The 11987-nt window shown below is 39.0% G+C and overlaps 2 protein-coding genes across 3 annotated transcripts; one reads left to right on the top strand and one right to left on the bottom strand.

Moving 5' to 3' along the window:
- Window positions 1-311: 311 nt before the first annotated feature.
- On the bottom strand, window positions 312-3678 carry LOC113214374 (uncharacterized). Its single transcript, XM_026433714.2, has 4 exons — window positions 3613-3678; window positions 3440-3523; window positions 3075-3356; window positions 312-2988 (listed from the first exon to the last, which is right to left on the bottom strand). Exons 2-4 carry the CDS (start codon window positions 3515-3517, stop codon window positions 415-417), a joined length of 2934 nt encoding a protein of 977 aa, XP_026289499.1. The 5' UTR covers window positions 3518-3523; window positions 3613-3678; the 3' UTR covers window positions 312-414.
- Window positions 3679-4157: 479 nt separating this feature from the next.
- Window positions 4158-7366, top strand: LOC113214375 (uncharacterized protein DDB_G0271670-like). Of its 2 annotated transcripts, none has more exons than XM_026433716.2 (7): window positions 4158-4335; window positions 4799-4953; window positions 5023-5157; window positions 5229-5306; window positions 5379-6236; window positions 6310-6550; window positions 6627-7366. In XM_026433716.2, the coding sequence occupies exons 1-7, from the start codon at window positions 4158-4160 to the stop codon at window positions 6770-6772; spliced, it is 1791 nt and encodes a 596-aa protein (XP_026289501.1). In that variant the 3' UTR covers window positions 6773-7366. The 2 variants fall into 2 exon arrangements, with proteins under 2 accessions (XP_026289501.1, XP_026289502.1); XM_026433717.2 differs by having other exon boundaries at window positions 4799-4944.
- The last annotated feature ends 4621 nt before the right edge of the window (window positions 7367-11987 follow it).

Consider the following 11987-nt stretch of genomic DNA (forward strand, 5'->3'; position numbering starts at 1 on the left):
GCCCGAGAGGCGGCCGCGGGCCCCGCGCGACCCTCGCCGTCGGGATGGCCAGAGCTACTCGGCGGGACCGGGGTGCGGCAGCCGCCAGCGAGGACGACGAGCTGGGCGTCTTGGACCCGCAGCGAGAGCCCGAGAGGTGGCCGCGGGCCCCGCGCGACCCTGCTCGCCTTCGGGATTGCTAGAGCAGGCACCTCGGCGAGGGAGAGGCTACTACCGGATACTGTGCTTCAGGGCCCGGTCGGTGCCGCGCGCGACAGATGCAATTTTCAATTCAGGAAATGAAAAGGTACAACAATAATAGTTATAACGTGTTTAACCAGTGTCATACTTTTATTCAAAAGACTTGGGAATATATAATGTTTACACATTAGTGCACTTTGAGATTTGAAACAAACATTAATTTTGAAACTGGTATCACAGATTGTACTCATGTTTGTTAGGTCTTAAGCAGACATAGTTTGCAACTCTTATCACCTTAAATAGTATAGCACTTAAATCTATGACTTGTGTTACATTAGTTGGTAAAACAGGAATAATGTGTTCAATCACAACACCAGAATCATCATGACAGAAAGTATTCAAGTGATCAACCTCAAACCGTTCAACTATTGCAACTTGCTTGTTGTCGGCAGATTGGCAAAAATACTTGATGGCTCCATAATTTTTATCATTATTTGGACCGGTGAGAAAGCACACCGTGTAATTGTTTCTCTTCTTCTGTCGTGAATATAATGAACATGTAAACTTTTCATGTCGTCTAATGGCTCTGTAGAAAGCTTTAAAGGGCTCTTGCACTATACCACAAGAGTGTAGAATTTCCAGATCTGGGCGAAAATCAAACCCTTGTATTTGGTTTTTAAAATCAATGTGATTCTGAGTTGCTGATGTACCATAAAAAGTTCTTGTTCTTAAGATCTCTACTCCAAATGCAATATTTATGTTGTTGACCAGCTCCTTACCTTGATTTTTTGTCCCATGAATGTATTTAGCAAGAGTACCATTGAAACTCTCAAACATAAAGGCTGAATTGGTATGTAAAGGTCCATACCTCTGAACGGTTAGCCCAAGGTGACATAGCTGGTGAATGTAGTATGTGTAAAACTCATGCTTATAAAGAACAGGAAAAGATCTACAAAACATTCTTAACAATAGATTTGCTTTGGCAACATCAGTTTCAGAAACAAAATCTTGAAGAAGTAGATAAAATGCAGAGACAAGAAGAGTCCAATGCTGAAAGTACTCTTTTTTCATGCACTGAGATAAAATTATTAAGGAGAAAAAGAGTAGAAATGACCGGAATTCGTTTGCCTTCCATTTAGTGAAGTGTTCAGTAGAGCGAGGGATTCTTGTTATAAAGTCAGGTACGCTTATACTCTTCAAAAATGCATTCATCATATCACGATGTGCCTTCAAACTCCAAGGTCCATCTACCTCAAACCATAATCTCATGAATTCTTTTAAGACACACATGAGGAGATGCATGTACTCAGGATATACCACTGTGCTTCTGTCACAGCCTGGAAACTGTGTAACTTCACTAGGCCCTCTCACACCCTTGATAGCCTTGACCTGCTGACTTGCTGTTACTCGTTGCCTATTTCTTGCTTCTGAACCTTGTTTTTGCATCCTCTCAGATGTGCGTAATTTTGCACAATTTTCCTTGAAGGTGAACACTCTTCTTCTAGATTTCTTCTTTTCTCCAAGTACTACTGGCTGTGCTGGGAGTTTTTTCATTTTCTGCTCACAGAATTGGCAACAGTGTTTACCTCCATGAGCGAGAATGTTTTGGAGCATTGCTCTTGCTGGTGCATCAGCACAGAAACAGGGAGCAGATATATATGACTTGTGCACAACTTTGGTCCTTGGGTGGGTCCATGTGACTCCATTTATACGTAAATCCTGCAGCTCTTTTGTAAAAGGTTTCAGAAAAGTATTCATGTAAGGTTTGGACTCATCGAGCCAAATGCCATTAACCAAAACAAATTTAAATCGTAAATAGGGAGGTAATTGAGAAATTACCCACTCCAAAGGCCACAATGACACAAAAGAACTAAGGCTTACTGATATCCCATCAGTATGACCGAGCAAATCCAAATTATACTGCCCATCAACATGCACTCTTTTAAATTCTGAGCCATCAAGGAGATCTGAGTAGCCACCATTTGCATCAGAATTAGCACGATCAGCCTGATACTTGTCTATTAGATCGGCCAACCCATGGTTTTCGAATAAATTTTGTATTTGTTCAGCCAAGGGAATCTGGAAAAACTTGTTACTTTCGCTGCTGCAAATGGTACAATTCATGTCCACAGTTCCTAAATAATAATAGCACACAGAACAATAGTAGTGAATTTTCTCAGATGGTATGGGACACAACTTCTTAACATATTCAAATAAACTATATTCAGTTTTAGGGAAATTACTACCTTCAGGTATAAATTTTAAAATACATTTCAAAATTCCTCCCATCTGCTTTTTGGACAGTTTACAATTTGTGAACATATCCATTAAGAGTAACACACCTTCATCTTCTGTAAGTTTGCAGCCCTCATGAATCTGAGGTGAAAAAAAATCACTATCAGATTCATCACTAGTATTATGTTCCTGATCACTTTCATGAGAACTGTCGCTATCTTCACAGTTACTGCTGCTTGCCTCACTTGCCTCACTATTTTGTCCTTCATCACTGCTTTCACTAGACGAGTCTTCCGAACTGCTCTCACTACTGCTGCTACTGTAACAGCTAGTGCTAGAACTGGTTTGCCTTTCTTGAGACATACCACCAAACACCTGCTCACTGTTGTCCTCAGCATTATCTTGTGACGCTTGTCCGTTGTTCTCAAAGAAAACCAAATTGCTCCCCTCTTGTTCCTCTTGTTCATTGATTGCACCGTTAGCCTCACTGCTCATAGAACATTCAACATTTTCTGAAAATAGTTGACGGCAGTGAAGGGTATTTTCTTCCTCTCCTGAGTGAGAACATTTTGCCTATAAAAAAGTACAAATGATTGTAAAAATATGGTGTTTAGAAGATATTACCACAAATTTAAATGCATACTGGTTACTTGAAATACCTGGGAATTATCAATGGAGTCAAGCTTCTGCCTTTTGGCATGAAGTTGTTGAAATAAGTTAGTGTCACCAGACTCTGAATCTTGAAAAGGTGACTGACTCAACCCAAATGGAGTTACCGAAAAAGGTGAGCGTTGTTGAGGACTCCTTAGTGGCGAGGATGTTACACTCTTGATTGGAGAAGAAGGTGCGCTTCTTATTGGTGAAGAGACTGGAGAAGGACGCAAAGAAGATGCAGGTGACTTAATAGGAGATGAAACTGGACTCCCAGGTGGCTCCATGACCTAGGTTAAACAAGGGAAGAATTAGCAATTATCATAACAGAAACATTTTTCCATTTTTCCCATTTTATGGATAAAACAATTACCATGAATCTACTTTGCTGAGTGAATAGGATTGCAGCTATCGCTACAATAAATAATAAACTTTTCATCGCGCTCACCATTGAAACCTGGAAAAATAAAGTAATAAGATTCAAACTTAAAATGCAGGAGTAAAGTGTTGAACAGGCTGTAAGATGACGCAGACATCATTACTCACCTCCAGAAATACATAACTAATTGCTGTGAATTTTCACTAAACTTAGTAAGAAATGACAAATATAGTTAATATTATTTGTTGACTCTTTGTTGCCTTAGCCGATGTTATTTGTTATTATTTAGCCCGTTTAACCAAACCGGCATGATGGAAAGAGTGATGTGGTTTGCTTTTGTTTTGAGACAGGTCGAAAATTCAAAAAAAGTGACCAGTACCAACACAAGTTGTGCCCCCTGGTGATAACCTTTTTTGATCTTATTTACTGCTATAGTGCGATAAATATTTAATTTAATCAGTAAAAATGTTATCGGAGAGTAAAAATCATTTCATCTGACTTCCTTGCTGACTTCCGAAAGGACTGCGGTGAATCTAGTAGGCGGTGTGGCTGAAGCGGAAGTCGAGCGTCAGTTCGTTTCCGACCACCGACGAGAGAGGAGAGGAGAGGCGATAGAGGCGAGGCGAGGCGCGGGCGCGAGGCGAGGAGTGGTGAGCTGCGGTATCACCGGTTATTTCATCCGCACCCATCTGTCGAAATCGAATGTGTTACCATGTCAGACAAATCCAAATCGAAGAAAAAATATCACTGTGTCTCTGCTGAGGATGGGTTTTACTGCGTCCCCACCAGGGACATTCGCTCCGCTGATCCTTCTAACATTAAAGTGGGTGATGCTGTGATGTTCCATTACGGCAGCCACGTTAAAAACGGAGAAGTGTTGTTCATCTCAAGTAAGTCAGCCATTAGTTTTCGTGTTTATCTTGGTTCATCTTTTGAACGAATGAAATTTTGGCCGTTGAATTTTGAATCTTGCTGGATGGAGGTGCAACCGTCGGTTTCCTCGTGGCTTCAGTGCATGGACTAGGCAGCCTATTTCGCTATTGCTGTTGTTTCTCACCTTTCTTTTCCTAGTTTTAGTACTGGGCCATGCGTTTCGTAACACAATCGTGTATTTTTGTGTCTAAACCTCCCTACTCCAACGGCTAACCTATCTTTCGGATGTCGTGCTCTCTTATGCACATGTTCAAATTTAGAATGTTTTCATGGTAAATCTTAACTTTGATCACCAAAGTTCGTCTCAATCCTGTTCACGATTTGATTTACGAGGGCCAATCTTATGAATCTGAAATTTTCAATTCTTGAACTTAAGTCCTCTTCCTCATATAAATTCCTGAACGTTTGGTTTTTCTGCAGGCAAGGAGAGTGAAACTCTCGAGGAGATGAAGAGAAGGAGGAGGGAGAATCGTACTGTGAAAGAGGAAAGCTTTCATGCTGAGAAGCCACGCAAGTCTGCCTTGAAACAGCGTGCTATGATGAAAGAGCTGCAATCATCTGGAAAAGTAAGCGAAGTGAGTCATTTTGCTGTAGATTTTTTCAGGTATTGCCAGATATCGTTTTAACTCTTGTGCCCTATTCAGGTTGTTGTTAAACTTGAAGAACCGTCAGGTTCTAAACCTGCATCGAAGAAGGCAAAGAAAGCGATGAAAGAGCGTGCTCAGCTACTAGCAGAAAGCGAAATGTTGCTTGGTTCTGATCCACCTGTCAAACCATTGGTAATTCCTGGTACCTTATTTGACTCACTATTTTCTGTATATCTTCTAATGTATGCTGCATTTTCTTTTAGGTAAATGAATCTGATCAGTCAACTCTCTCTTCAAGCATTACCTCTGATTCAAGTTCGTCAATTGATCCAAAGTTAAAGGTATAGTTAAATTTGGTGCTTATTGTGTTTATATCCGCATTCTGTTTTATTATCTCTTTGTTTTTCTCCCAGGTTTCGAAAGCTGGGGATACATCTGATGTGAAATCATTGAAAGCCCTTCAAGGGCCAGACTCAGACTCTGACAAAAGTTCTGTCAAAGCCGGCAACGACTTGCATGAAGAAGGCCATGAACAATTTGGAAACGACACTCGAGGTGCTTTGAATCAAATTGGAGCTGTTGATATGAACCAAGATGGGCCTTCACCTGCTTTGAATGGAGGTGACAGTTTGACTGAAGACTTGAAGATTGAGAGAACGCCTACTCTACCTATCAATCCTGATGGTGATGAAGTCTCTGCTAATACTGCTCAGAGTAGTGATAAAACTATTCCTGATTCTAGTGCTGTTCAATTAGAAGCTCCAGATGACAAAACTGTTGGAACTTCTCATAAGAAACATCGCAGCAGAAGCTGTTCATCAACATCTTCCAGTAGCTCCTCCTCATCGGACAGTTCAAGCTCTAGCAGCAGTGATGATAGAAGAAAGAAAAGGAAGCATAGAAAGAAGAAGTCTAAAAAAGCCAAGAAATCACGGAGGAAGAAGCAGAAGAAATCAAGTAAATACGACTCAAGTGAGGATGAAAGTTCTGATGAGAAAAAGAAGTACAAGAAGAGGTCGAGAAGATTGGACTCTAGTGATAGTGAGGAAGTGATCAAAGAAAAGAGGAAGAAGAAGAGAAAGCACAAGAAGTCATCTAGTAGTGATAGTAGTGATGATGAGAGCAAAAGGAGGATGAAGAGTGTTAAGCAAGATAAGAGGTTCAAGAATTCAAAAAGGGAATATGTTGAGCCAAGTAAATCTTATCGTGTTAAAAGGAACTTGAATCTTTTCCCTGGCCAAATGTATTTGCACTCAGCAGAAACTCCTGGGGTGAGTAATTTTTAACCTGAGCTTTTATTTTTATGTCAAAAGATCCCTGTCACTTATTTTTACTCTCTTGCAGGCTGTCAAGGTTCATGATAAATATGAGGTTTATATTCCGGAAAGTACCCTCAACCAAATCATCAAAGATGCCCGCTCTCTGCCTCTCCTTGTGAAGCACCTTGTGCAAAATGTTTTCACAAAGGAAGCGCTGCATGGCTCTACTGCGCAAGGTTATCCGAACAGAGTGCTCGGAAGGCACTATCTGAGACAATCAGAAGTTTTGCCTAGACTTGATCCCAATGGGCGAGAAGCTATCATGCGTAAGTTTAATTTACAACAATATGGCTTCTTTCCCATTATGGTTCAAAATTGTAAGTTTTATATTTTTTATTGCAGAACGCGCTCTGAGTGTGCAAGAGGACAAGAAAGCATGGAGACCTCGAGCTAGATTAAGTAATGTTAGTCAACATTTCTCCCAAGCAGTTGGTGACGAAAAGGCTCCAGAATCCTCGGGAGATGATTCAAGTTCTGATAGTTCTTAAATGATAAAGGCTGGTTCTTGCTCAAGTGTTGTGATTCATTGTGATCATTTTCTAAGTACAAGTGTTCCTTATTTTATGTTTATTCTTCAAGTACTTAAATATTTATTCCTCTCCAAATGTGATCATTTTATAAGTACAAGTGTTTCTTTTGTTTATTCAATAAGTACTTAAATTTTTAGACTGACTAGTCTTTCAACTTTTAAATTGTAATGGTTAGTGTAACTTCTGTGAGTACAAGTTAAGTTTTAGTTTTATTTTCAATTTGACTTACTAGTCCTTCCAGCAAATGCAGAGGCCTTAATTTGAATATTTTGTGATGGGAGATCTTGCATGCATGCTTTGTAGTCATGATACAAAGTACTCGTCAGATTTTAGACACTCCTATTTTATATTGTGATTTATTGTGATCAGTTGACTCTTTCGTGGGTACAAGTAATTTTAATTTATGTTCGTAAAAGTACCTAGTCTTCTGATATTCATATTCTTATATATCTTTGTAAAATGAGAGCTCTTTTATAAGTGAAGACTATTTAATTGGGTTTTACTCAATGTCTTAATAAGACTTTTATATGAATAAATATGTTTGTTCCCTTACCCACTATATTTCTTTTATCAGAAATGGGGCAAGCACCCCTTCCTATTCCCCCTTTCAATGAGCACTACATTTTTGTTTCATAGACCATGTATTGACTGAAACTTATTACCCTTTAATGAAGCATTATTACTTCTCAAAGTTATAAGACGTTTATCAAGAAACTTATAACTGGGTAACTATTTTTTTACTAGTCAGTTACTACTTTTTTACTACTTGCTTATAAGTAGCTTATAACTAAGCAATAAAGTCTTATTAAATGCTGTTTATAAAAATTTTGTAAAAATTTTACAAAATTTTAATGAATTTTTAATATGATTTTATAAAAGCCACTTTACGAGGGAGAAGTTCTCCAAATCTGAGAAGAAAAAAATAACCATTAATCAACTGAGGTTTTAAATCTCAATTTAAAAACCTATCATACTGGGGTCAGGCAATCCTTATCAGCTAGTACCTGACGAATATCTTCTCAAACTTTGCACATCTGTCCTTGTAATACGTATACCGAGCCTTGTAATGCTCCAGTTCTTCGTTGGATACACTCATGATCGCGTCGATTTAATCACGGATTTATATTACTGACACAAACAAAGGAGGATACCACTGCTGTTGGCAAACAACAACAGAGAAAGACAGCCGGGTCAATGACCTCCAACCTCCAAAGCGTCAGGGTCGGGCGGATCGGAGAAGCAGGTGAGGGACGTCGTAAAGACGGCAACCTAGGCAAAATCAAAAATTGTTCTTTCAATCGTAAACTTCTACAAATTTCAAAGAGAAAACTTTCCTAAAAATAATAGAAAGAATAAATATTACTATGTTGATAAATTTTGTAGTGATAATCAAAAATTAGTAACGTTTGTAGATTTGTAGGGTTGTCATTGTGGCTAAACTGATTGGAGCGCGGTTTTACAGATCTGACGCCAACAGCTCGTTAAGGCTCGTTGTGTCGGTCCTGAACACGGATGGTCGTTGGTTTATTCAGTGAATTAGTGAACAAGAAGGATGGCTCGAGCCTGGAATGGCTTACGCCAGTTATTGGCATTACAAAATAATCGAAGTGTGCCGGTACCGGTGCCCGATCCCTTGCCTGCTCCTGTGCCTGCGCCCGCAGCGTCTGTGGACAGCAGTCCTAAGCTTAATGATGAAAGACCTCAAAGAAACAAAGCACCAGGTTCGTACCTAATTTCGATCTGTTGTTTGATCATTTAATTGTAGTTTTGGTTAAAATTTCGTTAAAATCACATATAGAGAACTCAACTAAGTGTTCAGGTTACAATTTTAATAAATAGAAATCAAGGGACAAATTTACTTTGACACTTGATCATTCCAATCTCTGTGGGGTTCTTCTTTAATGGAACTATTTAAAGTCTTGAAGTATTAGAGCCCATTTGTTTTGTTTCCTGAATGTGCTCTATTGATTGCTGACACTTTCTTAAAAGCAAAATGTCTCTAGCTGTAGTGAGTTTCTGCAACCAGAACATTATTTATTCAAATGCTTACAGCAGTTGCTGATCACAATAAACCTCCGCAGTTCAATGAGTCAGAGATACCAGTTCTTAATTCTGAGTGGCTAGGTAATGATTTTTCCTTTGATATTTTTCGGTATTTCAATGCATACCAATATTTCTGCTGGAATGAAGTAAAATTTTGTTTTCAGGGAATGTGCAAGCTATGAGAGCATCTCCAAGCAGCCTCAGTGACAAAGGCAAGTAACAATGAAATGATGCTAAAATGTAGGCTGCATTATTTTGCTAACTTTGCTACTTGTTTTCCTTTTTTTAGTTGCTGGTATTGAACCCCTATCTGACACTGCCAACAAAGGTTCAACTAAACCTGCTGTCAGACGCAATCTATTTAAAAGTAGTGAAGTATTAAGTAGAAGCGGAAAGGAAAATATTCAGAACATCAAGCATCAAAACAATGAAATTTCTCACTCTCAGGCTGATAATAAAGCTAACTCACCAAAAGAAGCAGGTATTGTACTATTCTTAGATACTAGAGTATTAAGGGACCTTTTAAGACTGCCGTATTATTATTTTGTATGCCCTTGGAATACTATTTTGATTACAGGACCCTCTCACTCAAAAGCTTCTACTCATGCTAATGTGAAAGTTATTGATACAGCTGTTAGAAAGAGACCAACTCACTCGCTGTCTAATAATAGTTCTGAGAAGAAAGTCAAACAAAATAACGATGATCAAGACTCCATCAACAGTGGTAAGTTACTAAGCTGTAATAAGTGAGACTACAATGTAAAAACTGCAAACCTCTGTATATCAATTCTTTTGTGTACTAAATGAATACTTAAGCATCATTATTTTATTTTAGATATTGGGATAATTGGACCTCTCTCTTCCTGTAATAAAAATGGAAAAGGTCTTAATATCAATGATTCCAAAAAAGCTGAGGAACCTGGTGCCCGGAAAAACCTTTTGTCAAAATATCAAGAAGCTCGACGCAAGGCTATGGCAGAAAATGAAGCGGCATTACAGGAACTTTTACAATCCGGTACGTTAGTGTGCTGTAACAGAAAACTGATCCCATTTTGAACGATTTAGTCTTGGTAAAGCCAGTGAAGTTGAAGCCACCCTGCCACCCTTTGTTTTGGGTAATCTGATATTGGCTGAAACCAGCCTGAAGCTTGCTTCAGTTCTCAAAAACAAATGAGGGGATGGCTTATTCAGCTTCACGACTGGCTTCACAGAGACTAAATTGTTGATCAGACCGTTTCATTATGTTTCTTATTTACCATATTTTTTTTATTTTACAGCACCACCACCAGCTGCTCCTTTAAGCAAAGGAATCAAAAGAAAGAATGCCACTTCCAAAGGTAAATGAAAATTAAGACATTGAAGCATTTTACTGGACTACATTTTTGTCAGCAGCAGACCACATATTGAATGTATATTTCTATTATTCTCAGGGTCTCCCAAGAAAAAGAGAAGCCGAAAGGCAGTCATCAGCAGAAAATCTCAAAGAAAGAGCTCTGCACCACCAAAATATACTGAAAGTGGTAGTAGCTGCAGCTCTAGCAGATCTGCTTCACCCTGTTCCATTGAAGGTATCTAAATACTTACTTCAATTTCAGAAAGAGCTGCATTTATTTTTACATGAAATTGTCTCTTTACAATAGCTTATTTATTTCTAGGATCAGAAACACACAGCTTAGCTGAAAGTTATTTTGATAATTCTGACAGTGATTCCAGTAGCAGCAGGTCTTTGAGTTCTGAAAAAGGTAATAGATAGATAATTTTAGAGTGTTAAGCTATAATAAGGTTCTTCTTTAATTTTTTAATTATTCTGGGATTTGTTTTGTTATGTTCAGGTTCTTCACCTAAATCGGGAAGAAATCCTGATGTTGTTGAAAATGTTTCTCCAATTCACATTCCCAATGAAAGCCCACAGAGAAATGGTGTCTCTCCAAACTGCAGTCCACAGAAAACCCCTAAGACCCCAAAAACTCCTGCATCTCAAAAAGGTAAGACCATTTGCCTTATGAAATGAAAATAAAACATACTTGGTTTTGCACTCATAAGGTATAATTTTTTCCAATTTGCAGCATTGAAGAAAGCAGCTATAAAACTCAAAAGGAAGATTGCCAGGAACCTAGGGAAGGAATACGAAACAGATGAAGGGAAAACTGTCAAGGACCGTGAAAGTAAACGGAAACCCCCTCACGAGGTCTGCCAGAATGACTGCTTTGAGAAAATAACTCCTGACATTGCAGACACTCTCTTTAAGGAGTACTGGGAGCAGGGCTCCCACAATAAGCGAGTTGCATATGTTGTTGCACGTACCGAAAGGTTTGGAGTTGCCAGAAAGAGACCCAGGACTTTTGTAGACTCTCGTGAAAAACACCAAAATTTCAAATACTTTTTTGATGTTAATGGGAAACGGCTTCGGGTGTGCAGGTCAACCTTTTTGGGAACTCTAGGAGAAACTGACAGATTTGTGCGAGATGTAACTGAAAACAAAAAAAAATCAGTCTCAGGAATTGCTAAAGATGATGCCAGAGGGAAAAAAAGACCCAAGCATGCATTGAAACCTGAAGTAAGACTCGCTGTCCTCAATCATATTGAATCCTTCCCAGCATATGAATCACATTATTGCAGGGCTCAGACCCAACGGTTATATCTATCTCCTGAGTTGAATGTCCAAAAAATGCATGAGCTGTACTTGGCTTCAGATCTGCCTAAAGTTTCCTATGATGTCTACAGAAAATTATTCAAGTCAACAAAGAAAAAGTTCCATGCTCCAAAATCAGATGGTTGTGATACCTGTGACACTCTGAAGGTCCAAATTGCTGCAGCTGTTGGGGAGGAGAAAACCAAACTGGAGTCCACGAAGGAGCTTCACAATCGTAAGGCTGACAAGGCATATCTGCTCAAACGTGAAGCTAAGGCAGCTGCTGAAAAGGACAAGACAAAGAGAGTTCTCATTTTCGACCTGCAGCAGTGTCTTCCTACCCCTCATCTCAAATGTAAAAAAATATACTATTCCAGGCAGTTGAATGTATTAAATTTTACAATCTATGACTCCACTACAAAACTGACTCACTGCTACATGTGGAGTGAAATAGAAGGTCGAAGAGGAAGCAATGAAATAGCCTCATGCTTACTGGAT

This window comes from Frankliniella occidentalis, unplaced genomic scaffold, assembly GCF_000697945.3.
Source record: "Frankliniella occidentalis isolate FOCC.00 unplaced genomic scaffold, Focc_3.1 Scaffold300, whole genome shotgun sequence".
Taxonomy (NCBI): Eukaryota; Metazoa; Arthropoda; class Insecta; order Thysanoptera; family Thripidae; genus Frankliniella; species Frankliniella occidentalis.